The following is a 26,166-nucleotide window of genomic DNA, read 5'->3' as shown; positions in this document are numbered from 1 at the left end:
AGATGTCGTCCCGGTAACACAGTCAACAACAACAACGACAACTACTAGAAGTCCTCCAACTACTGCGGACACTTCTGCGGACACAACTCCTACTACTGTCGTCCCGGTAACACAGTCAACATCAACGACAACTACCATAACACAGTCAACAACAACGACAACTACTAGAAGTCCTCCTACTACTGCGGCAGCTGATAGTAGCGGGGGAAGTGGTGGTAGCGGTGGTAGAGATAGCGGTGGTGGTGGAGGTACTGACACAAGTTTTTGTGATGGTAGAGACAATGGCCTATATGCTGATCCAAACGACTGCTCCTTTTATTACGAGTGCTATAATAGTGGTTCAACAGTACATCACGAGTGTCCTAGTGGCACTGTTTTCAATCCTAACGCTTATTATTGTGATTGGCCTTGGAATTACGACTGTCCAGAAACATCTGGAGGTACCGGGCAAACAGATGATGGTGCGGGTGGAACTGAGGACAATGGAAATACTGGAGGAGCCGGTGATGGTGCCGGTGGAACTGGGAATACTGGAGGAGCAGGTGATGGTGCCGGTGGAACTGGGAATACTGGAGGAGCAAGTGATGGTGCCGGTGGAACTGGGAATACTGGAGGAGCAGGTGATGGTGCCGGTGGAACTGGGAATACTGGAGGAGCAGGTGATGGTGCCGGTGGAACTGGGAATACTGGAGGAGCAGGTGATGGTGCCGGTGGAACTGGGAATACTGGGGGAACAGGTGATAGTGTTATTGACCTGCATTTCTGTGATGAGAAACCAGATGGCCTTCATGTTGATCCAAACGATTGCATCTCATACTATCAGTGCTATAGTGGTGGATACACGGCGCATTATAGCTGTTCTGTTGGCAACGTTTTCAATCCTAACATTAAAAATTGTGATTGGCCTTACAATTACGACTGCCCAGAAACATCTGGAGGTACCGGGAAAACAGATAATGGTATGGGTGGAACTGGGGACGGCGGGGATATTGGAGGAACTGGTGATGGTGACAGTGGAACTGGAGATACTGGGGGAACAGGTGATGGTGCGGGTGGAACTGGGGATAATGAGGATATTGGTATTGACCTAAATTTCTGTTATGGTCGACAAGATGGACTTCATGCTGATCCAAACGATTGCATCTCATACTATCAGTGCTATAGTGGTGGACACACGGCGCATTATAGCTGTTCTGGTGGCACCGTTTTCAATCCCAACGTTAAAAATTGTGATTGGCCTTACAATTACGACTGCTCTGAAGCGGGGAAACGTAAACCATGATGGGGGGACGGGGTGTTGATATAAAAATCTGTACCGATAGATGCTTACGACTGTCATTCATTGTACCATGGTTTGGTATTAATGGGAACAGCAAATAGGTATACATCTGCCTGGACTTTTTATTCAGGGGCAAAAAAATTAATTTACCCAATGAGCATTATTTCGCCCAAATGTTATTTGGATAGCAGCGCGCAAAAACTTCCAGTTTCATACCACATGTATTTGAATTGAAATTTGAATACACATTGGGCTTATTTCACACAAAGCGCGCGAAGATTTGCATTTTCCACTATTATCCAAATCAAGATGTTTACCGAATGTGTGCGTATTTAAACATGTTAAACAGTACTAAGAACAAGGAATATTTCAATTTTTCAGTTGTCGGGAAAGGGCAGTTACGCAACTGCTATATGTGGCGATCTTGTGTTCAACCTAAAATACAACTATTGCGACTGGCCTGAACAGCTACCTATTGAAAGCTTTTTTTAGACGATCAACCGTCCAGCGGAGATCTAACTTCGTTGATTTGACTTTGTAACTATAATGGTTCCGTATTTTTTTATGTATAATAGCTTTAATAGAGGAACTCATAATATATATAATTATGTAAACGGACAAGTGTCTATTCCTGTATATATTCCTTCTGTTCATGTTTTCAATTTCTGTATAATATGTGTGTAATTTTGGTACCGTACATTTTAAATGTTAAATACTTAATTGTATCCCTAATTTTATAATCATGTATATACATTTTATTATTATTATTATTATTATTATTATTATTATTATTATTATTATTATTATTATTATTATTATTATTATTATTATAAGATCTGTTTGGAACAACCTGAATAATGAATAACTGTACTATATTGGATAATATTTTAGATGAATAAAGACAAAACATCGTAACACCGCCCGCCCTCGCACACAGAGACATAAGTAAAAACACATGTATTCTAAGTTGATAAGAATATACCTAAAGGGTCTTTATTTATGTGCGTTAATAAATTTAATATCAAAGAAGACTTTCCTTGATCCGAAACACCGCAGAACAACAATTCTGTTCCTTATCAATATTGGTTCACGAATAGTCATATACCCCACACCACCACCGCACACCCACCCCACTCACGGGTGGCACCCCCTACACACACCCCGACGTACCGTACACACATTATGTCCACATTTATACATACGAGGGGCGGTCAGTATGTAATGAAAGTTGACTTGTAACCTATTATTTTCATGACATTTCTCTATGATCACATAAACACTGTACCTTTGTCTTTCAACAAGAAGAAGAACATTCTAAGCAGTGCATCTGATTGATTCTGACTGATTGTATGTATTTATGTTTCCTAAAAAATTATTGTTAAATCATACTTTACTTTTGATTAAAGATTCAGATATTGTTAACTTAATCAAACAGTATGTTATGTTGTGCATTCTGAAGTGAATTTGGGTATAAGGTGTTTTTGGCCTCGAGTCATTAAAGACTCGTAACAGTATTAACAAATGGGCTGTTCAGCATTGCAATGCCTGTAAGACGAATTTACCAAAGCCTCATGGTTTTTATGCAGTTTGCATTTTTCGGATATTACAATCATGATAAAAGAGAGCTGATTATTATAATGTTCATAACCCCCAAATGATTTGGTTTGCTAACTTAACCCCTCCCCAAGAAAATTTCAGCCTACTGAAGCAACCCAAAAAAAGCAACCCCCAAATATAGTGTATTTGAAAATTGGCCCGGTAAACACAAAATTTCACCTTTATTTTGGGTTAAAATAGAGAACATCACCAAGTTGATATTTTGCGTGCTTCTCGCACAGTTTTCGCAGTTAACACAGGGCTAATATGATGCCCATCAGGAATTTTAATATCTTTGCCCCCTAGTAAGGCTACACTGACTTGGGTGCTTGGGGTGTGTCTGTGTGTGTGTGGGGGGGGGGGGCATTCGGTCTGAATTGTCAAAAGGTGGCTTCAATGATATTCTGCATTAATTATATGCATTTATGACACATCATGGCAAATGACATGGTCATTATTCGAAATCGGATATCATTTTAATAGTAAATACATGTGTGTAAAGTGTCAGTGGAATTGGGTGTTACAAAATACACGCGATAAGAATTCAATATGGGATATTATGGGCCTTTCAATTAGCGAGTTGGCGCAGCGGTAGTTCCCTCGCCTTGCACCACCGAGGTCCCGAGTTCAAGCCCCGGCGCGGCCCAAGGACTCATGTGCACTTGGTTTATCCCGATTCCATGCTCGCTCTCGCAGGTTTTCTCCGGGATCTCCGGTTTCCTCCTGTATCGCAAAAATCGGTGATTAGTTGTTTGGTTATTAAAACTTCCTTCACCCAATGGAATTTGGGGAGCTGCACAGATAATTGGTGGATGTTACAAGCTAAATGCGGATAGGTGTGCGCCGTTCGGCAGCAACTGGCCTAGTTGATGCGATCTGATTGTGATGATTCACCATTACAGCGCTTTGAGTCCTCTAAGATCTGGAGAAAGGCGCTTTATAAATCCAGAATTTATTTATTTTATTAGCGTTTTGGGACCTTTTTGGGCTCAATTATAGCGTTTGTCACGGCTTTGAGGCTTTTACTCCATAAGATATGGTGCCAATTAGCGCAGATTATGTTCATGTCGCGTCAGGTTGGGCACTTTTCATGGAATTAGAAATATGATGCCAATTAGCGCGGATTATGTATGTAGGTTGGGCACTTTGGATTGAGATACATATATGTAAGAATCAAATATTCTAAATATTAATGATAATAACTCCATAAGAAATCTTGTGCCCTTAAAATGAGCGGGATAACGTTCATGTCCCGTCAGGGGGCATTTTACCATGGAGTCAAATATATTCAAATTATTAATGATAATAACGTCATAAGAAATTACGTGCCTTTAAATACGCGCAGATTATGTTTATGTCTGGTGTCAGAGGCATTTTTCTTTGTAATGAGATAGAGGATGTTATTTATAAATAAACCAAATGATCTCTCGGTTGGTATAGAACATGACCACCACAAAAATGAGTTGTCTCCCATCATTGTTTTTGAGTTCAATGACAATAAATGTTATTTTAACAGTGACCTATGTAATAACGAAAAGTTAGTTTCATTTGATTTTAGAACATGCTTAACGTGCTCCTTAAAATTGATTGCTTTTCAGTCCTTCCCGAATATTATTATTACAAAAAACCTAATATTTCTGTAGAGAAAGGACCACTACATGCATATTTCATGACGTAATTGTCAAAAAGATGCTTTTTCGTGGTGAAAATTAGACGCGTTGCATGAACCTCGACATGCGGTAAAAACCAACATATTTCTACGTGGCACGTGCGGTTTATACGACGTTTGAGTTCAAAATGTGAAATCGCAATGTCATTTTTTATACGGAAAGCATCACACACATTTCAATGGAAAATCTCTACGTATGAACCTCGCGTTTGAATTCAGTCAAATTTTCACACATCGCTGTAGCTTTATTATAATGATTCTTACAAACAAAAAGGATCATAATAATAGTTAGACTTTCCTTTTTATGTTCATTATCCTTGACTCTATTTAACGTATTTGGAAATGAACTAATTCTGTGCATTTTTAACAATGTATGTACGTTAATTTTGCACATGCTTAAAAATCTTCAAAACTGGCTAAATACGCGACCTCGCTTCAATACATGAGAATGGTTTTGAATAGATCGACGTGCGTTCGATACCTACGTTTGGAAATCACAATGTCTCTTCTTATTTCCTCTTACCTAAAAAAAAGCAACGAAACAAGCTAGATTTAAAATTCTACCAAGTATCGACCGGGGTTCGAACCAGCAACCTATGGATCCATATTCGATACGCTATACCACTATATGGTATAAGTCGCTCTGCCATAAGGCCGTCTATTTATACTACATGTACGCTACGAAGCGAATGCCAAAACACCTTTCGATCGCTAGGTATCAAAACCCCAAATCCCAAAACACCTATCGATCGTTGTGAATTGAGATGAAAAACAAATAAACTTGAACTTGAACTTGAACTTGACCTAGAACTTGACCTATAACTTGAACTTGAACTTCAAGGCTACGAAGCATGCTAAGGTGCGACAACGGGGTGAAAAAATACGCCTTAAAGATTGAGCTGTTGAAAGACAGTGACGAGTTCATATAATCGGAGACCTGCGTGTACTGACCAATACCAGAGCTATAGTTGGTAAGTTAACTATTATTTCTGTATAAATAAAACCTAAGATATATCAGATTATTGTTTAGTTTTTTCTTATATGTCAGAAAAACTTTCCTTATTATACATGTTGCAAATAGACAAAAATGTGAATAACGGTAAAGCTCGTGATTATTGTAAAGTTCGTTAATTCAAGTGGAGAAGCAACCCCCTTTAAATAATGACTATTATTCAAAAACGGGCGATTTTATTTTAGAATTTATTTCTGCACATTCTGACACCTCATTTGTAGCAATTGATTAAATATTGACGTCGCAGCGTACATTTAAATCAATGTAACCCAAGTCTTTGAACAAGTTCATTAGGAATGTTGATATCAACTGTGATACAAAATGAACAAAATTCACAAATGTAACCCAAGATTTGAAAGTTGCAGTAAATTGTATTGATTTTGTATTCAGTATTACGGAAGGAAGTCTGTGTAATGATATCTGAGTGTTTTTGTATTGTATGTAAGTGCAACTGTCACATCTGGACCTCACTACATTAAATTGACCGGTGTTTTATTGCAAATGAGGTGTCAAAATGCGGCTTAATGCGCAGAAATAAATTCTGCTTCCAACGCATTTTACAGATTTGTAATGCAATCGCCCCTTTTTGAATAACGGCCATTATTTAAAATTAAGGGGATATTAGTTAGCTTTTTTGAGATGTTTATCAAGGGATATTCAGAGATTAGTCAATCGATCTCATAACTACATTATTACACACACATGTAATTCATTGTGCCCCGTCACTACGCCACTGATTATTTACAAGTTGATTGAAGCGGGTCCTAATTCCTGTTCTCTACTTGCGAAACTTAGGACAAAATGACCAATAATATTCTTTCTCTCCCTCTTGTTAAAAATAAAAGAAGAAGTATTGCATCATCTATGGTTGATTATTCCTCTTACAGAAAGACAGTTTACTAAATAGACCTTCCACACATCAGCATAATGCTGAGGATGATCATAATCTTCATGATCGCATCCGTGACGTTCTTCTCCGGAGGAAATGCTCAAACAGGTAAGTAAGTGCGTACGTCTATTCGGCCATGAAGGTTTATCTTGCAAAGAATCAACACTTTCGATTGAGCACTCCCAGCAAACACAAAACGTTTTATAAATATTTTAAACGAGTGATAAAAATGCTTTAAGGGAGGGGTAATGGGCAGGAACCTGGTTTGGATTCCAGTGGGAGTGTACCTGCAAGAGACACAGCCATCAGAAAAGGAATAGCTCAGATCGCGCGCCAAATAAGTTAGCAGTTCAGAAATTGATATTTTTCCCAGCCTTGAAAAAAATTAGCCAGAGCTGGGTATCGAACCCGGGACCTCGCGGTTCTGAAACTCAATGCATTAGCACTAAGCCAACTAGCTATTTGCTGTGAGATGTTTGATAGTAGTCCTTGATATTGCTGAATAGAATAAATCAATACTGATATTTATCTAATGAACGATGTTATTCAAATGTCAGTAAATAAACAAATAAATAAATAGACATAGGACCCGTAAATAAATAAATAAATAAATAAATACATAATGCAGAATGCAGTTAGTATTTTAGTTACTAAATTCCAAACATTCTATTATTTATATTTTTTGCTATACACGCAAAGGAGCTGTGCATTTAATATATTTCACTACATAGTCAAACTGGTGTGTGCCCTGACGGATTATCCATTGACCAACTGCTAAACCAATAAGTCTTTTATCTGTATGCTTTATAACCATGATAACAGATTAAGAGTCTGTAACAAGGTCGGTCATTGGCGGCTTGCTAATCGGTTCTGGCATTATACAAAGAGCAGCACCAATCACAGCACATGTTTGATAATGGGCAACCAACGTATCCATAATATTATAGTTTAGGCGCTGACGCAAGCTTTCTTGCGGGAAATATGAACACATTCTCGCTAGTCGTACCCTTTTTCGAGATATTGATACGGCGCTAAAGGCTACGGCTTTTCCAGACACAGCGACGAACCCTATAAACAGAGGTAAGTTATCATCTTGTTACAAGGAATTCAAAGTAATTTTATCATCAATAGATCCACATAGAGGATTACGACATCTATCGTGAGCCAATCTGCATTCTGTTGCCTGCAAAAGCCGACGAACAGGTAAAAATTCTAAAAGCAGCGTGACTAGATATTAATTTTGCGTTAATTTCATGATACGTTTAAAACGCATTAAAACGCCAAATTGCAGACAAATTTAAAACAAACACGAACCTTCCAAAATAAATATATATTAGCACTCGGCGGCCCAGTGACTACCTGCCGCTGTGATTTGGGGTAACTCGTTGCTTCCCCTCTCCAGATACCTGTACTTCAAGTTCGCCCATACCCCACGCCTGAATAACATTAATTGTCGGGTTAGATAAAGCTCATGAAAACGGGTTTAAAACGTTTTGTACGAAAACACACTACACACAACATTTGTTTAAATGTTGCCAAAATGCTATTGTAAAATATTTTTGAAAAAACATTTTGCTAAATATTTCGACAACACTTAAACAACTTTATGTTAGAATGTTTTGCATTACGTTTTCAAAAGAATGTTTTTGAATGTTATTTAAACGTCTTATACCCTACCCTTTATATACACCCTTGAGAAGTTATTCATTGGTAGAACACCAGTGCTGTCACCTTCGGAGCCTTATTTCACAATTTTTTATGATGAGCACTCCATTGTAGTTTCCTCTTGTGAAAGTGGCTTGGAAATAGTTCCTTGAACTGTGTTTCTTCTCTTTGTTTACCTGCACACAATCAAAATCATCTTATACTTAAGCTTATGAATAACAAGGCTTAAGCTACACTAGCAAGTGCCACCGCGGCCGTTGCAACGGTCAAACCGGGGAAGGCAGCAGGTAGGACCAGTGTAGAGCTATGAAAAATATCATTGAGGAATAGTTCATTGGTAGAACATCAACACTGTCACTATCAAAGTCTATTTTCACAGTTTAGTGGGCAATGGAGTTTCTGGACTAGGGACCAGACTTTGGCGGGTTAAACCGGTTTAATGAGCGTTCAACCGACCCCTTCCCTCCAACCGGCCATGTGAACCAGAGTGTGATGACTGACCTCATTACTGTATATATTCCCATAGACTTTCAGAACCGGACAAGTTCAACCGGCAGTCGAGTTTTGATTTGATCCCTAATCATCAGACATAGGGTCTTTTTCAGTTTTTCGGTTCTTGTTTCAGTTTTCGGTTTCAGATCTCATTGTTATTTTAAAGTGTTATGATTGTACGTGTGAACAATCCTTTTATTCTTGTCTTTTGTTGCTCACTAAAAAGTTGAACGAAAAGAATTTCTGTTTCCGGTTTGTTGATTTCTGACATGAAATGAGATGAGATGAGATGAGATGAGAGGGTTTGTGCTAATCTAGACAAAGGAAGTGTCTAAATTTTACGCTCTTAAATTCGGGATAAGTTGTACAGCTTCCATTGACTTGCGTTTGATGTATTGGCACTTCCGCCTAGGCGGGAGTGGCTCGTGAAAATAGCCTAGCATCGAAATATACACTAATCAGTGTTGCCCGGGGTGTTGCCAAGAAGTATTGGGTATTTTTAGGCATGTAGGTATACTTGTTCGTGCAATCGCGCAAAAACTGATCATATGATTATGTAGAGATGAAACAGGGAATTATTTTCCTCCCAAAAATACAACTTAAACTTGAGTGTGTTGTAATATGCAACGCCAAAGAATTGCATTGAAGCGTAACTGATTGATTTCATTCTTTGGCGTTACACTTGGAATTTGTAATCGGATAATTGGTTAGGCCTATAGACGAATCCAACGAGCCAAGTGATGTTCAGAATTCATTCGGCCATTACTGGGTCCCCGCAGCACCAAACTGGTGTTGTGACTGCCCAGTTGGGTGGAATAAAGTCGCTTAAAATCGATGTTATATTGTATTGTTTAAGTGTGTTTTTCATACACCGCATACCGAGTCAGGTCTGCTTATCTAATAATCTAGAAATCATCGCTTTGTAATCCTCGCTCGTTCCTAGCTTTGTCATTTTTCCTCGGTTTGTATGCGTAGATCTTTCACAATTCCTCGCTTTGTATGGGCACTCTAACACTACTCTTCTCGAAACTAGTTGCGATCTAGATGTACAGATATGGCTCTTCTGTACATGTGACCGACGGCTTAACGTACCCTCCGAAGGACGGAATTATCTCATTGTTCATAAACCCCACAGCAAGTTTTCCACGGGAATTGAACCCGGGAAACTCCAGGACCTCATGCACTAATTCGAACACTGAGCCACGCACTCCCTCTTATTTTTCGCACATAAAAGTGGTATGTGAACACATGTCAATCAATTTCATTCAATTACAGTTCAAAGAAATGTCGATTGGTTAGCGACACGTCACGTGTTCATGTACCGCGTCTACGTACCAAAAACTAATCTTGTCATGCAAGGTTTTATGCTTAAGCCTATTCCATAGTGCAGTTATTCTGCACAGCAAACATGATTCAACCTTTGCAGTACTTAAACCTGGTTAACATGAAATTACTCCAGCAAAATCAATCGATAAAGTCTAGCTCATCCTCCACATTGAATGGTGGACTGTACTTATGCCCAAATATGGCACTTGCCAATCAATAATCAATAATCACCCACTTGAAATCCCCTGGCTCGCTCACTGACCAAAGTTATGGACAGATATGGCAGTTGTTTTTGCTGTTATTTGTCACTTACATATCAGGGAGGTACGAACATTTGCAGATGCCCCACCTACTCAGTTTTTAGCCCACATGTAATACATTATTCTTGATTAACATCAAGTACAAAAAATATCCGTCAAGTGGTTTAGCTTTAATGCTTTTCGCAAGAGAGCGGTCCACAAGTGGACGCTTTTGTTCTTGCTTAATATACTCTGTTTGTTTGTTGTTGTATTAATTTAGTTCTGTAAGGGGATGGTCAATGCTGGCCTTATTGGCCTTTCGATCATCTCCTCCATAATTGTCATGTTTTATTTTTATGATGTTGAATTTCTTTGTATTTTGCTGTTTTTTATTATGGAAATTTTATTATGGAAAGTGAGTGATAATCACTAAAAGTTGCATTCGATTTACACAGGGAATTTTCAGGCCATGCGTGCCTTCCTTACTAAATCACCAAAGTGCGAATATACATCTAAATTAGCTAACGTGTTACAAAACTATATTTTCTAGAATTTCAGAGAGTACAAAACATATTGGCCGGTTATTTTTCACACAGTGACGTTAACTAGGCAATGCCCTATACCTATAACATACACTGCTTGTAGAGGTCACGCGTCAATGGTGAGAGCACTGTGTATTGTGTATAGGAAAATGAACAGTAACCATGGTAACTGCAGTATGCACTATAATCTAAATTTGATGTTTCTTTTTTTTCGTTTACTTGTCAATATATAGGACACCGTTTCGTATGTTACCACACTAACTGGTCTCAATACAGAACTGGCGCTACTCCTGATGATTTAAGAGCAAAATTTACACCAGAAAATATTGATCCTTCATTATGTACTCATATCATGTATTCCTTTGCAAAACTGGACGGCTGGCCCCGTGTACTTACTCCATACGATTGGCATGATGACGCCAATGATAACAATTATGCTAAGGTTACCGGTCTCAAAAATCAGAACCCAAATTTGAAGGTATTTCTTGCTCTTGGAGGATGGACGCATGGTGTGCAAAAATTTCAAGAAATGGCAGCTACGGCAACATCGAGACAACAATTCATCAACCATGCCATCACGTTTTTGAGAAATCGTAACTTTGATGGTTTGGATCTTGACTGGGAATTCCCGACTGCGGGAGATAAAGAAATGTTTACTCTACTGTGTGAGGTAGGGCCCAACATATCATAATCTTTCCATTTTTCTTGTGTGTTTTGCTATGTTGTACTAGGCCAGTACTCGCGAACCGCGCAATTATTGCTTTATTTATGGTACTACACCCTCTTGATAAATTTGTTATTATTTTTGCATTTTTCTCAGAAAATAATAACACACTGGTAACCCAGTTATCACGCTGGAATTTCAGTGACTCAAGACAAACGGTACTTTATTTATGATAAAGAGGTACCGCTAGAATTTACCTCATGAAACATTATAATTGATCACTTGTCTTGAATCACTGAAATCTCACTTAAACTTATACGTCATGTCCAATTTTTTGAAAAATACCCTCCATTCAAAATTAACATACGACACGTGATATAGACTGGTTCGCATTCCTAGCGGCAAGTTTATGTTAAAGTTGGCATCCAGCTTATTTTTGTTAATTTGGGTAATGACCCCATAGGATAGCATAGGGGGCAAAAATCAATTTTATTCCAATAACACTTTAAACATATCAAATTATGCGCCTGGCCCCACGGATCTCAGAAATGTAATGTTTGTGCGTGTACGACTTATCGTTAAGAAGTTATGGGGCACAAAAGGTCACAGGTCGATTTGCTTGTTGTGTATGGGTCAAAAGTCAAAGTTGCTAAAATTATCGTACAAGTTAAGGCAAATTGATCGCCTAGTTAAGAAGTTTCAGTAAAAGAATAGTTTGCACTATCTGCGATGTCTAGTTAGCATGATACACAGCAAAGGGCCAAAAGATATGTAGGATTCCATAGGATTCAATGGAATTTGTATCTATTTATTATCTATCTTCTGAACTTGTCATCGCTGATAGTAAAAAAACCATTGTTTTTCTGAATCCCTAGAACTTGAGGAACAGGGCTGTTTGCATCCATGTTTAAGAAAATAAGAACACATAAAACTTGACATTGGACTTGTTGAGCTTCATAACTAAACTGTATGTCCAACGTGGTCTTTTTATAGCGTTACGGGGTTCCAATATAAACTCCTCAACAAAAGTTTGGAAAGTATTTTCAAGCATCTGTATCTCAAATTATTTGTGACATATTCATATCGTGTTGCATATCAATGGATAGCTACAATACTCCCCTTCACAATGACACCCCATTTGAAACAATAACATTTTTCACGGCTGAGTACACGCCTTGTGAATGTAGTGGGGTCTCAAAAAGAATTTGCCAAATAGACCATTATTCTGTGCAGTAAGCTGCAATCCCATAACTTCACAATCTGGGACCTTATGCAATCATCCATGATGACACCGCTCGCCCCACGGTAGTCAACGACTACCTACAGAATATGGGAGTAGAGTCAAAATGGCCTGCCATCAGGCCAGACCCGGGGGTCAGACCTCAACCCGATTGAATACTTGTGGGACCAGCTTGATCGTGCTGTGCGTGCCAGAGAAGCCCATATACAACCACATTGAATGACCTGCGACGAATCCTTGTTGAAGAATGGAATTCCATCCCATAGTAACGTGTAACCAGGTCGGTGAGCAGCATGAGGAGAAGGTGCCTGACTATTGTGGCTGCCTGTGGTTTTTCCACCCGCTATTGAGGTTAGTGGCAAGCGTTGTTTGAGCACAGAATAATGGTCAATTTGGCAAATTCTGTTTGAGACCCCACTACATTTACAAGGCGTGTACTCAGCCGTGAAAAATGTTATTGTTTCAAATGGGGTGTCATTGTAAAGGGGAGTATTGTAGCTATCCAGTGATATGCAACACGATATGAATATGTCACAAATTATCGGAGATTCAGATGCTTAAAAAAACTATCCAAACTTTTGTCGAGGAGTTTAGCTTGGCAGACAAAATGTTTGAATTCAGCATACCCGGATTAACCAAAATAATTTGGTTACCAGATTTTACACGAAGTTGCCGCTTGATGCTTAAATACAAAGCACATCATTTCCAGAACCAATCTGATACGTCAGTATGTCGAATCATGGTTGAATCCATATCCGTATTAGCCACACAGCCACACAGCCGCGATATACCGAAATATTGGCATATGTCACATATTTACGACATACTGTTGTCGTATGTCACTAATACACCACTACGTCGTACAAAACACGAGGAATCTTGTACACAATTTCCCATTGAGTGAGATATACGCCAAACCTCATTAGTGATAATACCTAACTGATTTAATAATGACATGCTTGACTTGTCCAAAATGGCTAATACGCCGGTATATCATCCGAGCGACGATCGGAAAGCAATCCACCGATGAAGTGATCCCCAAACGAGTATTGTTTTTTAATTATTATATCCAGGAATTACAAGCTGCCTTCCAAGTTGATGCTCAGACTTCTGGAAACACTCGTTTACTGCTGAGTGCTGCTGTTCCGGCCGGATATTCTCATATCGATGCTGAATATGATCCCGGATATGATATTCCAAAAGTATCTGCGTAAGTGCCAGAACATACATTCACGTATAATTTACCGTTTGCGTGCGTTTTACCCTAGCAGCAAACGCAACGACACGAGAATTTGACCGCGCCGAGAAAATGATGAAACGGCGGGAAGAAAAATAAAGCCACAAAGGAAGCTAATTATTTGAGCAATGGAGAACCAAGAATCTTCGGTTGAGGATGGAAATATAAATCTAAGCGTTGGTCCAAAGCGTCCGATTATATCCTCCAAATTCGGTTAAAGTACATGTAAATCTTATGGTCCTTGAGTTCAGTGAAGACCTATTAAAATATAGAATATTTCATGGCAAATATATATAGTTTCAAATATTGCGTTTTCCGCAACGAAAATAAAAGGTGATAATAAATCTTTTATGATGCGATTCCTCCCAGCTTATTTCCCATGATCTTTTCCCATATCAATTCAGGATCATGGTAATCATGTCGGACTTAATTGCTTAAGATTTAAATAGCCCTATGGTGGGTTAGTCTAGGACACCGAAGGTCTTGGGTAGTTTCGGGTTCAAGAGCTTTCAATAATTGTCTAGGAAATATCCTACCAGCCTAACGAGATTTAAGGTTTGCCATAATGAAGTATCAATGCGATACATATCCAAATTTGGAACTTATTCTCGATAATAAGATAGTATTTGTATTTTTATCCATACAGGGCAGTTGATTTCCTAAATTTGATGGCATATGATCTATATACGCACTGGGACTCCAACAAAGCGGGGCATCACGCGGCCCTTAGTAGTGTATCTGACGATAGCATTGATGATGCTAAAAGGGTGGTGGTAAGTACTCGCAATAACTTATTAGTCTTATTTACATTTACGATGAACATTGTGAAAAACATTGATCACATAGCAAACAGGACTAAACAGTTTTACCCGATGTTTCATTTAAATTTTGCTTAAAGGAATATGCAGTTGACAGATGGCTCGAGGAAGGCTGTCCACCGAATAAGTTGACATTGGGTATCGGTACTTACGGCAGGAGCTTCACTCTCACTGGATCACAGACTGGCATATTTGCACCTGCAAGTGGAGCAATACCAGGAACTTATACTAAGCAGAACGGTTATTGGGCTTATTTTGAGGTACGCTCTTAAAAGACTGAAATAAGAGTGAAAATATGATTTGTTGGATTATTTGCAAAAAGAGTGAACATTTCCGTCTTTGATAATGATAAACAGTTGAAGTAATATTGACTTCAATGCCATAGAAAACTAATCTTCAAGTAGGGGTTTTGTAAAGTTTAATCATCTTGGAGTGGTCCCTCAAATTACTCCAAAAACATTATGCTCAAACGCGAAATACATGTAATAGCTTGTAATTACAGTCCTATTCATAGCACTGGCTCTGTGCTGTACTCTGATACCTATGATGATCGAAGATCGATACGCTCGCTGATCGCTTCGATCGCTATTCGAGGGGCGTCGCGGTTTGCAAACGGGCTAGTACTACCCTATTCACCTTAACCATCCCAGAAGAACATTTTTCATTCTTACAAGTTGTAACCCTTAAACTGCCATAAAATCTGTTTGTACCTTTCATCATCTAATACACCTAAACAAAAAACACACCAAATAGTCACATGTGCCTAAAAAAACCAAAACAGCAAACAAATTTTGATGTCATTAAATGGCTGTAAACAAATCACTTCCAATCCAGAACCACAAATATGATGTACAGTTCAAATCCAAAATAAGCTAAAATAGTTGCCTGTGCCTAAATTAAAGCGTGTGGGATAGTAGAAGCCATATTTAAGTCAGTTTCAGACTTAAAAACTGCATATTATACACTGATCTTTTTGGAAATGAGTCAAGAAAGCCAATAATTCCTTTATTTCTATTAACTTCCATAGGTAGGTAGGTTTTATTTCAAACTTTAATGGTGACCCGCAGGTCAAATTGGTAGAATTTACATTAAACACATCTAAACAGACACAATGCAATTTGCAAGCAGCAGCTTAAGGGCTGGGGTATGAACGTTTGGACAGTATTTATTTTGGGACATCAGAGCACATCAGACATATCGAATTGCATTCTGAATACGAAGAATGTCATTCTGATATCAAATAATTTTGATATTTTGAAATTCGCAATTTAATACAGATTTTATGGCAAATCATTAAAAATTGATATTTTTGATATTTAACAGTACTTGAAGTAAACTTTAGAAATCTGATGATTTATACTTAAAGTGTATGTAGGTGGGATGAAAAGCCGACGATCAATTGAAAATTTTGACCTTTCGTATTGAAGATATGGATTTTTCCCCAAAACACCAAAAAAAAAAATTAGGTCTTTTGGGGAAAAAATCCATATCTTCAATATGAAAGGTCAAAATTTTCAATTGACTGTCGGCTTTTCCTCCGTGCTACATACACTTTAAGAATATAACATTAGATTTATATTATTTACTTCGAGGACTGTTATATATCAAAAATTTGAAAAATATCAATTTTTTATAATTTGTCATAAAAGTTGTATTATATTGTGATTTTCAAAAATGAAAATTATTTGATATCAGAAAGACATGCTTCGTATTCAGAATGCAATTCGATAGGTCTGAGGTGCTCTCATGTCCCACAAAAATACTGTCGAAAAACGCAATAAACGCTCATTTTAGATCCCTTAAAGCGCCAATATTGCAAAAATGAAAGAAACAACTATAAAAACATCCAATCCTACCCCATGACCCCATAGGCAATGAGGATAAAGTACCTTGCCCAAGGACACAACACGTTGACACACGCGGGGTTCGAACTCGGCACCTTTAGATTATGAGTCGGGCACCTTATCCACTCAGCCACACGTGCTCCTCAAGGTCTTGCGGTGCGTGAGTTATACTACCGTAGTAATATATAAGTTACGGTTTGCCCCTCCTCATACTGCAGTTACTGTCCGTTTTCCTATACACAATACACAGAGCTCTCACAAATGAGTAGTAGTGTATGTTAGAAGTATAGGCAATTGCCTAGTTAACGTCACTGTGTGAAAAATAACCGGCCAATATTTAAAGTATTCTCTGAAATTCTAGAAAATATAGTTTTGTAACATGTCCTAAATTTTAGCTAATTTAGGTGTTAGGAAATATTCGCACTTTGGTGTTTTAGTGTATGTTATAGGTAATAGGACATTGCCTAGTTAACGTCACTGTGTGAAAAATAACCGGCCAATTTATAAAGTATTCTCTGAAATTCTAGAAAATATAGTTTTGTAACATGTCCTAAATTTTTAGCTAATTTAGGTATTTGGAAATATTCGCACTTTTGTGTTTTAGGAAGGATATGTAAACGACAGATAACACCAAAAAATATGAAGAAAATATTTCCAAACCGTGTTAAGTCTGCAAACCATTATGCTTCTCATTTTCAAGAACGCTGGTTAACAATAAGCAGACTATTGTCTCATTTCGTAAACAAAAGCCCACCAGTATTGTTACCTTGCGTTCGTTTATAATCGTTCACCCAACTGAAACTATAATGCCAGCTCATTGCTCATTGCACAGGTAAAACAGAAACATGTGTAGTGTGGATTTAACCAGAGAAGATCTGATTTAATCAGTTGAGCTGTTTTCAATGAGTGTTATCTTGGTTTAATAGCTTTTAATGGGGTTTAAGTCCTGCAAAGGTCGTGGTGAATTCTACTGTAGACATGACTGCATCATGTGAGAAATGACACCTTTTATATCAAGAATTGGGATCTCTGTTATAGAACCCATACCATCTCTTTTGTGTATCAGCTTTATTTCCCTTAATATTTGAGTGCAAACACAGGTCATGCTTGCTCGCCATCAGTTAAACCACATGGATACGGATACTTTAATTTAATACCGTAAACGTTCGCCTAATGGCGCCCTAGGGCTTCTTTGCCTTGGGGTAAATTTCATTTACAAATAGAGAGCTACCTCCTCTAAAAATCCCAACAAAAATTAAGGGTACGTGCCCTTATTTGCTGGTGGGATTTTTTATGGGAGGGCACTTCTAGTTTGTGTCTAAAATTCCAGTTATGTCAAGAGAGCCCATAGCGCCATTAGGTGAACGTTTACGGTATTTCAATTGTTTTATCCGTCATTTCTTATTATTTTAAGATATGTGAAAAGTTAGCGAGTGGTTACACGAGAGTGTTTGATCTAGATCGAGGGGTTCCTTACGCCTACGGTGACGGACAATGGGTGGGGTATGATGACGAACAGAGTATAAACATCAAGGTAAGAAACGTTAGATCAAATTATTACGAAGTTAGGATCTATGGTTTAGTTAAAGGCGAACGACAAGTTGAACATTTCCATATGAAAAATTGGTAAGAAGAAAGAAAGCAATAGTTAAACAACTATAAAGAATGTCAATTGCGTGTATAGCTGTATTATGTCCGTTCGTACAAACAGCTCCAAAAGGGTAATTCTTTGTCAGATTACACAATGGGTTAAACCCTCTCCTTTTAAATTGGCTTAAATTTGGTGTATGGGATAATTTAGACATGAAAAGCTAAAATTGTAAGTTTTAGCCCCAATGGGCCAACGGTTTTGGCCTTTACATGACTACATGGTGATGTTGGTTAAAATGGCAGTGGCCGCCAATTTGCAAATATCAATATCTCTGTAACCCGTAGGACACATTTGTTGGAATTGGTGTCTTTTGAAAGGTAATCCACATTTCTGAATTTGCTTTTTAGTTTCAGAGCAATTTGAAGTATGATGACCTTGTGACCTTTACTTTGAATGTGAACTTGTGCACAGGACCTTCAGATGAATTTAATTATTGGGTGAAAGTTATCCTGTACATATTAAGAAATATCAAAACCAAATTAGAGGTACAATATTTTTGTTTGCTTCCAGCTCTTCACAAAGTATTTGGCAAAACTGCACATTCTTGGTTGTAGCCTGTTTGAAGAGTGCACACCAGTAAATACAAATCTCTTACCGTATACCCTTGTAAGAAAAATCAGTGTAACACAGATTTGGGGTCAAAGGTCATTAAGGGGTAACTTCCGGAATAAAACGAAACACCTTCAAAACTTTTTATTAATTAAGAAAAACATAGGACAGTAAAGTTATGTTAACACAGGAATTGTTGTTAGCATATAAACCTGGTGATTTGTGACTATTGGGGGATTATCAAGGTAAGATTTGTGTACAAATAGGCCTAAATACATCCTCGGATCACTGATAGCTTTGCAAGCCGAACGTACATGCATGATAATGTCATTGCAAGGCTTTCAAGTTTTCGAAGACACCAATATCAACAAAATTGTTCCACAGGTTACGGAGCTATTGTCATTTGAAAAATGACACAGCCATTTTCCACCAAAATACCAAAAAATGCCCGATGGGGCTCAGACTTGAATTTCAGCTTTTGTAGCCTAGATTACTCCAAGCACCATATTATTATGAACCAATATGAATGAGTCGGGTTTAAATTTCCATTTTTCTTGGGTGATTTGGCCCAGAGATTTGACATGGAATTATCTCAAAATGTCACATTTTAGCCAGGGTGCTTATCACTTGTAGAGTACCGTAACCACCCGGGTATAAGCCCACCTTCGGCTATAAGCCCACCCCCTATTTTTCAAAACATTTTGGGGACAAGTGTGCACTCAGGTATAAGCCCAGTACAAAATTTTGGCCAAGTTCTTAAATCAAATCAATGCTTTGCTCTCATATTTAAGAACAAATATAAAAAATATCAGTTGATAATTAACATTCCACACTTATAATTTTAAGAAATTGACAAAGAAGTTAGAAATTACTGGTACATTGGGCATATACAAATGGGGGTGATTGTTCTTATTTTTAAATTCAAGCACTAGCCCTTCCCCGGTTATAAGCCCACCCCCATTTTTGAAGTGAAATCTGCCATCTAGGGGGTGGGCTTATACCCGAGTGGTTACGGTATGTTAGCACACTTTACACCCTTCATAAAATATGCAAATTATGATAAGATGTTCTGATTTAGCGAATCACTGATAACGTTTTTAGATGCGGATTTAAAAGTCAATTTGTGCCGAAATTCCTTCCCACAATGCAATATGCGTATTGCATAACAAAGAATATTGTCTAACCTCCGAACTGTATATATTGTTATGCAAAATGATTATTGCATTGTGGGAAGGAATTTCGGCACATATTGACTTCCGGTAGAGAAACCCTAAATCCGCGTATTGAATCCACCCAAGGTCCACGTGATCTTCCTGCATCTAGCCGTGGCACTCTGCATTCCCATCACACCTCTTGATTAAACCTCATATTTTTATGCAAATCTCCGAAGGTTACGTAATTTATTATTTATTGCAACACCGTACCTGCTGGGACCCATTTCTCTAATTTTTACGACACATCGTAAGTCTCAAAATTCAGCATAACTTACGACGCCGCGTAAAATCCATTCATTAAGTGATCATTTGTCGGTATCCTGCGTAAGTAAAAGGGTTTTTGTTTTCTTACGTCCATGATTACAAGGACAACACTGTGTATACTTTCTGTCATCTGGTTGACCAGATTTAATTATCAACTAATTGATTACAAGGACCCTTCGTAGGCTACGACTAGGAAAATGGTATTCGTAACTTGCGAACGATGAGTTACAAAGGGTTAAAACGTACAAACGTTTAGTAAAAATAGTCATCATAAGGCCTACTTTTCCTCCTTAATAGTGCAGGACCCTTGCTCCCTTTCGAGCTCTTTGATACCCCAAAACGAGCTGGCATTGAACAGATATGCCTGTGGCCAGGGCCTTCGATTGCGAAAGGCTACCATAGTGGTAACGCCACTAACCTTCACGAGTTTTGATGTTCATGATATGATTATGTTTTTATATTATTTTGTGTACAGCCTGTCTCAAAAAAAATTGTGCAAGTGAAAAGCGCCCTCTTTGGCGATTAGAAAATACCTTTGTGACAAGATGCTTACATCAACGTCAAGGGCACAGTCTTAGCTCTCAAATACCGTTTGTTCTGTTCAATTTGCTCTTTTTAATCTCGAGATATGTTTAGTTAAGTACGAAAGGGTAAAATCACAATTGTGCCACTTTTACTAGGGAATAGGGCTGTATTATGTAAATCAATAATAGCTGATGTTGATGCGTGTAATGCACCCCCCCCCCCTTTATTTGGGGCTCGTGCATTAGACGCATCAACACCAGCGCGCGTGAATTATTTTGTCTAATTTTATTAATTTGTCAAATTTCATGAACTTGTCAAAGTTCATTAACCTATAAGTGTGTAATATTTGTTTGTCTTTTAACATTTCTTGAATGACAAAAAGAACAATATTTACCATGGTAAAATCATTGACATGCACATGCATTTAATTTTACAGCAGAATGTGAAATTTTTATTTATCGTTTAATATGTCGTAAGTGGAAAAAGAGAATCATTATACCTTTATCATGATAAAACATTAAAACAATTTGTATTGTTGTGTAATTGATGCATTCTTTTGATTTCACGAAGGAACTCTGGTTAAACTTGATGCTATCATTGATTTACATGTAAAGCCCTCTTCCCTGGTAAAAGTGGCACAATAGTGATTTTACCCTTTCGTTGTTAAGTAAGCATATCTCGAGATTAAAACAAGCAAATTGAACAGACTAAACGGCATTTGAGAGCTAAGACTATGCCCTTGACGCTGATGTAAGCATTATGTCACAACGGTATTTTCTAATTGCCACAGAGGGCGCTTTTCACTTGCACAATTTTTTTTGAGACAGGCTGTATAATCGTTGATCGTATATTTTTGATTAATTTACGTATAGGTTAACTTCCTAAAAGCCAGAAATCTAGGAGGCGCCATGATTTGGGCAATGGATCTGGATGACTTTTCAGGAATTGTCTGCAACCAGGGAACATGGCCCTTGTTGAATGCAATTAAGACAGCTCTTAATACCACTCCTACTACTGTGGGCACTGGGGGAGTAGATGATGGTGCAGGTGGAACTGAGGACAATGGGAATATTGGGGGAACAGGTGATGGTGCAGGTGGAACTGAGGACAATGGGGATACTGGGGGAGCAGATGATGGTACCGGTGGAACTGAGGACAATGGGGATACTGGGGGAGCAGGTGATGGTACCGGTGGAACTGAGGACAATGGGGATACTGGGGGAGCAGGTGATGGTGCCGGTGGAAATACTGGGGGAACAGGTGATGATGGTATTGACCTAAATTTCTGTGATGAGAAACCAGATGACCTTCATTCTGATCCAAACGATTGCATCTCATACTATCAATGCTATAGTGGTGGATACACGGCGCATTATAGCTGTCCTGTTGGCAACGTTTTCAATCCTAACATTAAAAATTGTGACTGGCCTTACAATTACGTCTGCCCAGAAACATCTGGGGTTACCGGGCAAACAGATAATGGTATGGGTGGAACTGGGGACAATGGGAATACTGGAGGAACGGGTGATGGTGACGGTGGAACTGCGGAATCAGGTGAAGGTGCCGGTGGAACTGGGGAGAATGGGGATACTGGTATTGACCTGAATTTCTGTTATGGTCGACAAGACGGACTTCATGCTGATCCAAACGATTGCATCTCATACTATCAGTGCTATAGTGGTGGATACACGGCGCATTATAGCTGTCCTGTTGGCAACGTTTTCAATCCTAACATTAAAAATTGTGATTGGCCTTACAATTACGTCTGCCCAGAAACATTTGGGGGTATCGGGGAAATAGATGATGGTGCGGATGGAACTGGGGACAATGGGAATCCTGGAGGAACGGGTGATGGTGACGGTGGAACCGCGGAATCAGGTGAAGGTGCCGGTGGAACTGGGGAGAATGGGGATACTGGTATTGACCTGAATTTCTGTTATGGTCGACAAGATGGACTTCATGCTGATCCAAACGATTGCATCTCATACTATCAGTGCTATAGTGGTGGATACACGGCGCATTATAGCTGTCCTGTTGGCAACGTTTTCAATCCTAACATTAAAAATTGTGATTGGCCTTACAATTACGTCTGCCCATAAAAATTTGGGGTATCGGGGAAAGAGGTGATGGTGCGAGTGGAACTGGGGACAGTGGGGATATTAGAGGAACCGGTGATGGTGACGGTGGAACTGGAGAAACAGGTGATGGTGCGGTTGTGGACAAATGGGGATATTGGTATTGACCTGAATTTTTGTGATGGTTAACCAGATGGCCTTTATGCTGATCCAAATGATTGCGTCTCATACTACCAGTGCTATAATAGTGGTGAAAACACGATGCATTACAATCCCATCGTTTGTGATTGGCCTTAAAATTACTTTAGTTTGATAATCATGTACATTTTATTATTATTATTATTATTATTATTATTATTATTATTATTATTATTATTATTATTATTATTATTATTATTATTATTATTATTATTGGTATTATTATTATTATTAGTATTATTATTAGTAGTAGTAGTAGTAGTTTAGGCATCATATTGTAGCTTTGGATAATCTCCATAAAATTGTTTGTAAGATGCGGTTGTCCAACTGCATACTCAGGATAAATATTTTGTCAATATTTGAGCTCACTGACATGCCTTGGGACTTCAAAACAAAATTAAATGTGTTTTATATGAGAAGAAAACATCGAAGGGTTTAACAGACACACAAATGTCGGTGAAATTTGCCCGATTTCGACTAGAACACGTTTAAGGGTAATTCGTAATTACGTCCTTATTTTAAGCAATGGAAGCATCTAGACGTAGAAATTAGATGAACTTATGAACCATTAATACGACTTGAACCAACAAGTGCTCTTCCGATCGAAGTCAACAATATGGAAAAGGGTTAATGTGAAGGCTATTCTGAACACGTGTCGGTTTTGTTGTGCGACAGACACGACACCCAGTAAAACTGTACTATCTGCAAGCACTAGATATTACATAATTTTACCAAAAATAAAGCAATTTAATCATTTCCGGAAATAAATCTGTAATGATATTTTCAATCAAAATTAGCCTTTCTTTTCCAACCGTTTCCAACGTACCAAATATGTATTCGCTTTAACCAAGACATTTTAAAAACCAAAAATCACATTCTCATCAAATAACTTTTATTTTGTAGCACCCTTCTTTTTCTGAGAGGGTATGGGGTATTTTAAACCATACCGTAAATAATCAAACTTCAATCGGTGGTCTACATCTCTAAAGTTATGTTTCATCCAACAATATCGATCTGGGGAGATTTAGCAAAAAAAAAAAAATAATAATAATAATAATAATAAACGTATTTTAGAAAATCATGCCAACATCCAAAGATTAAGAAACAAGGCTGGAATGGATTGTCTAGATTTACAAAGTTAAATGTTGGATTTTTCCTTTTCTATAGTGTGTTTCAAAATAATTGTGTAAAAAAACTGTGTTTTTGTGTGATTTTCTCCAAAATTGTTGTTTTTACACCAAATCTGTGTTTATATTGAAATTCCTTGACTAGTTTTCTTTCCTAACATGCTTAGGGCCTACCTTTATATATCTTGCATGAATAATGAATATATATCGGAGAGTGCATAATCCCGATGACTGGTAATGAATGCAGAATTTTTCCGAAGTCGATTTGTGAACCCTTTTGTTGAAGTATATATCTTTTCTAAGTCACCGATCGAAGTGAAATCAAGTTTATATTAAGGTGGTACTATAATAGCCCTTAATAAATTTGTGACTATTTTTGCATTTTTCTCAAAAATAATAACACACTGGTAACAAAAGTTATGTATATTATAGGGGCGAGGAATCCAGTTACTACAGCTTACTACACTGGAATTTCAGTGACTCAAGACAAGCGGTACGTGATTTATGATAAGAAAAGCGGTACCGCTATAGTTTGTTATTTAGCCCCGTTCCCGTTATTCTCTAAATCTGTGGTTTCTTACATTTTCCTTTTGGCTTCTTTTTTATTTGGTGCTTAGCATGCGATTTCCCGTTTCCATGTTATTTATTTAATTATGTTCTCCGTTAGCTTTTTTATTTATATTTCCCGATTCGTTTCTTATTTTAGCTTCTTTTTCCCCCTTACATTTCCTGATTAGTTTCTTTCTTTCCTTCTATGGCCTATTTTATTCCCGTTTTCATTTTCTTACTGATAACTAACTATACCTCACATACCCGTACCTTTTTTGTCCTCGTTTTCTCTTCTTTTTTATTTATAGCACCGCTTCATGTTGTTTATACTTTTTAACAAACACCACAGAATTAAAACCTAATTTTGTGACAAACACACATCTTTTTCCCGTATTTATTACGTCTTTTCGTAGCGTGTTTACGGTCATTCACCCGTAATATCATTACGTGGCTCTGCGTCATTTACGCGCGCGATGGCGTAGTGCTGCGTCACCCGCGCGGTATTGCTGCGTTGCGCGACTTAAATACGCCCAGGATAGCAACCGACTAAATTTTCACTGTTTTTTGCAGCCAATTCTTGACCGTTTTCAACCAAATAAAAAGCAATGCATTCCTCGTATATTCCTCATTCTCCCGTGTGAATTTGGCGACATTGGGATCGAAACTGACGGAGCCTTGCAATCTTCATACTAATATACAAACATACAACATTTCCCTATTTATAGTAAGATGAAACGATGATTGATGACTAAGGTAAAAAGAGCACCATTTTGGAGATTGTCATCTGTGCGAGGATTCTATGCAAAGGATATAAAGGTCTTCAGTGGACTTCGCTGAACAATGATCTTCGCAGGACAAGGAATCAGGATAAACATCAGAACTTAGAAATCAGCAACAAGAAGAAGGCTTTTCTAAACAGTGCATTTGATTGATCCTGACTGATTGTATGATTCTGACCGGGCCAGTTGGGCAATGTTTAAATATTTTTTTCGTGCTCCCCTCATATGAAGGATTCCACTCACCAAGTTTAAGCCCAATTGAGCGAAATTCAATTGTTAGCCCAAAGTTTACCTTTGACCTCGGTTGACCTCGATTTTATTTCGTACAAATATTCCCCTCATATCAAGGAATCTACCCACCAAATTTAAGCCCAATCTGGAGAATTTTAAAATTAATCCCTAGATGGCCTTTGACCTCGGTTGACCTTTTTTTTATTTCGCACATATATTCCCCTCATATGAAGGACCCCACCCACCAAGTTTGAGCCCGATATGACAAAGTTTAAAGTTTGAACCCTCCACGACCTTTGACTTTGACCTCCGATAGCCTTTATAAATCACCCGGTATACAGCGCACTGCCGGTAACCATCTATATCTGTAATATCGGAACGATGCGTAGAAGCGCGGTGAAACGCATTGCCGGCCGGACAGACACACAACGGACATTATTTTATTAGTATAGAAATCATTGAATAAAGCAACAGTGATGTGTGAAAATTAGA

The 26,166-nt window shown here is 38.1% G+C and overlaps 3 protein-coding genes across 3 annotated transcripts in view; all 3 read left to right on the top strand.

Moving 5' to 3' along the window:
• Positions 1 to 4,334, top strand: part of LOC140148484 (probable chitinase 10) — a 31,135-nt gene extending 26,801 nt beyond the window's left edge. The window contains 1 exon segment of the mRNA XM_072170466.1: positions 3 to 4,334. Coding sequence (XP_072026567.1) covers positions 3 to 1,282 — 1,280 coding nt within the window. The 3' untranslated portion in view covers positions 1,283 to 4,334.
• Positions 4,335 to 6,459: 2,125 nt separating this feature from the next.
• The window catches only part of LOC140148485 (chitotriosidase-1-like), a 44,550-nt gene continuing 24,843 nt past the window's right edge, over positions 6,460 to 26,166 (top strand). Inside the window, exon 1 of the mRNA XM_072170468.1 lies at positions 6,460 to 6,553. Coding sequence (XP_072026569.1) covers positions 6,484 to 6,553 — 70 coding nt within the window. The 5' untranslated portion in view covers positions 6,460 to 6,483. The remainder of the gene's footprint in view (positions 6,554 to 26,166) is intronic.
• Positions 10,947 to 22,814, top strand: LOC140148287 (chitotriosidase-1-like). The gene is made up of 6 exons (XM_072170183.1): positions 10,947 to 11,379; positions 13,687 to 13,823; positions 14,497 to 14,623; positions 14,749 to 14,928; positions 17,927 to 18,046; positions 21,588 to 22,814. Exons 1-6 carry the CDS (start codon positions 11,062 to 11,064, stop codon positions 22,812 to 22,814), a joined length of 2,109 nt encoding a protein of 702 aa, XP_072026284.1. The 5' UTR covers positions 10,947 to 11,061.

Source organism: Amphiura filiformis, chromosome 3 (genome assembly GCF_039555335.1).
Source record: "Amphiura filiformis chromosome 3, Afil_fr2py, whole genome shotgun sequence".
NCBI classification, from domain to species: domain Eukaryota; kingdom Metazoa; phylum Echinodermata; class Ophiuroidea; order Amphilepidida; family Amphiuridae; genus Amphiura; species Amphiura filiformis.
The sequence above is the reverse complement of the archived record's forward strand: the minus strand, read 5'-3'. Positions and strand labels throughout refer to the sequence as shown.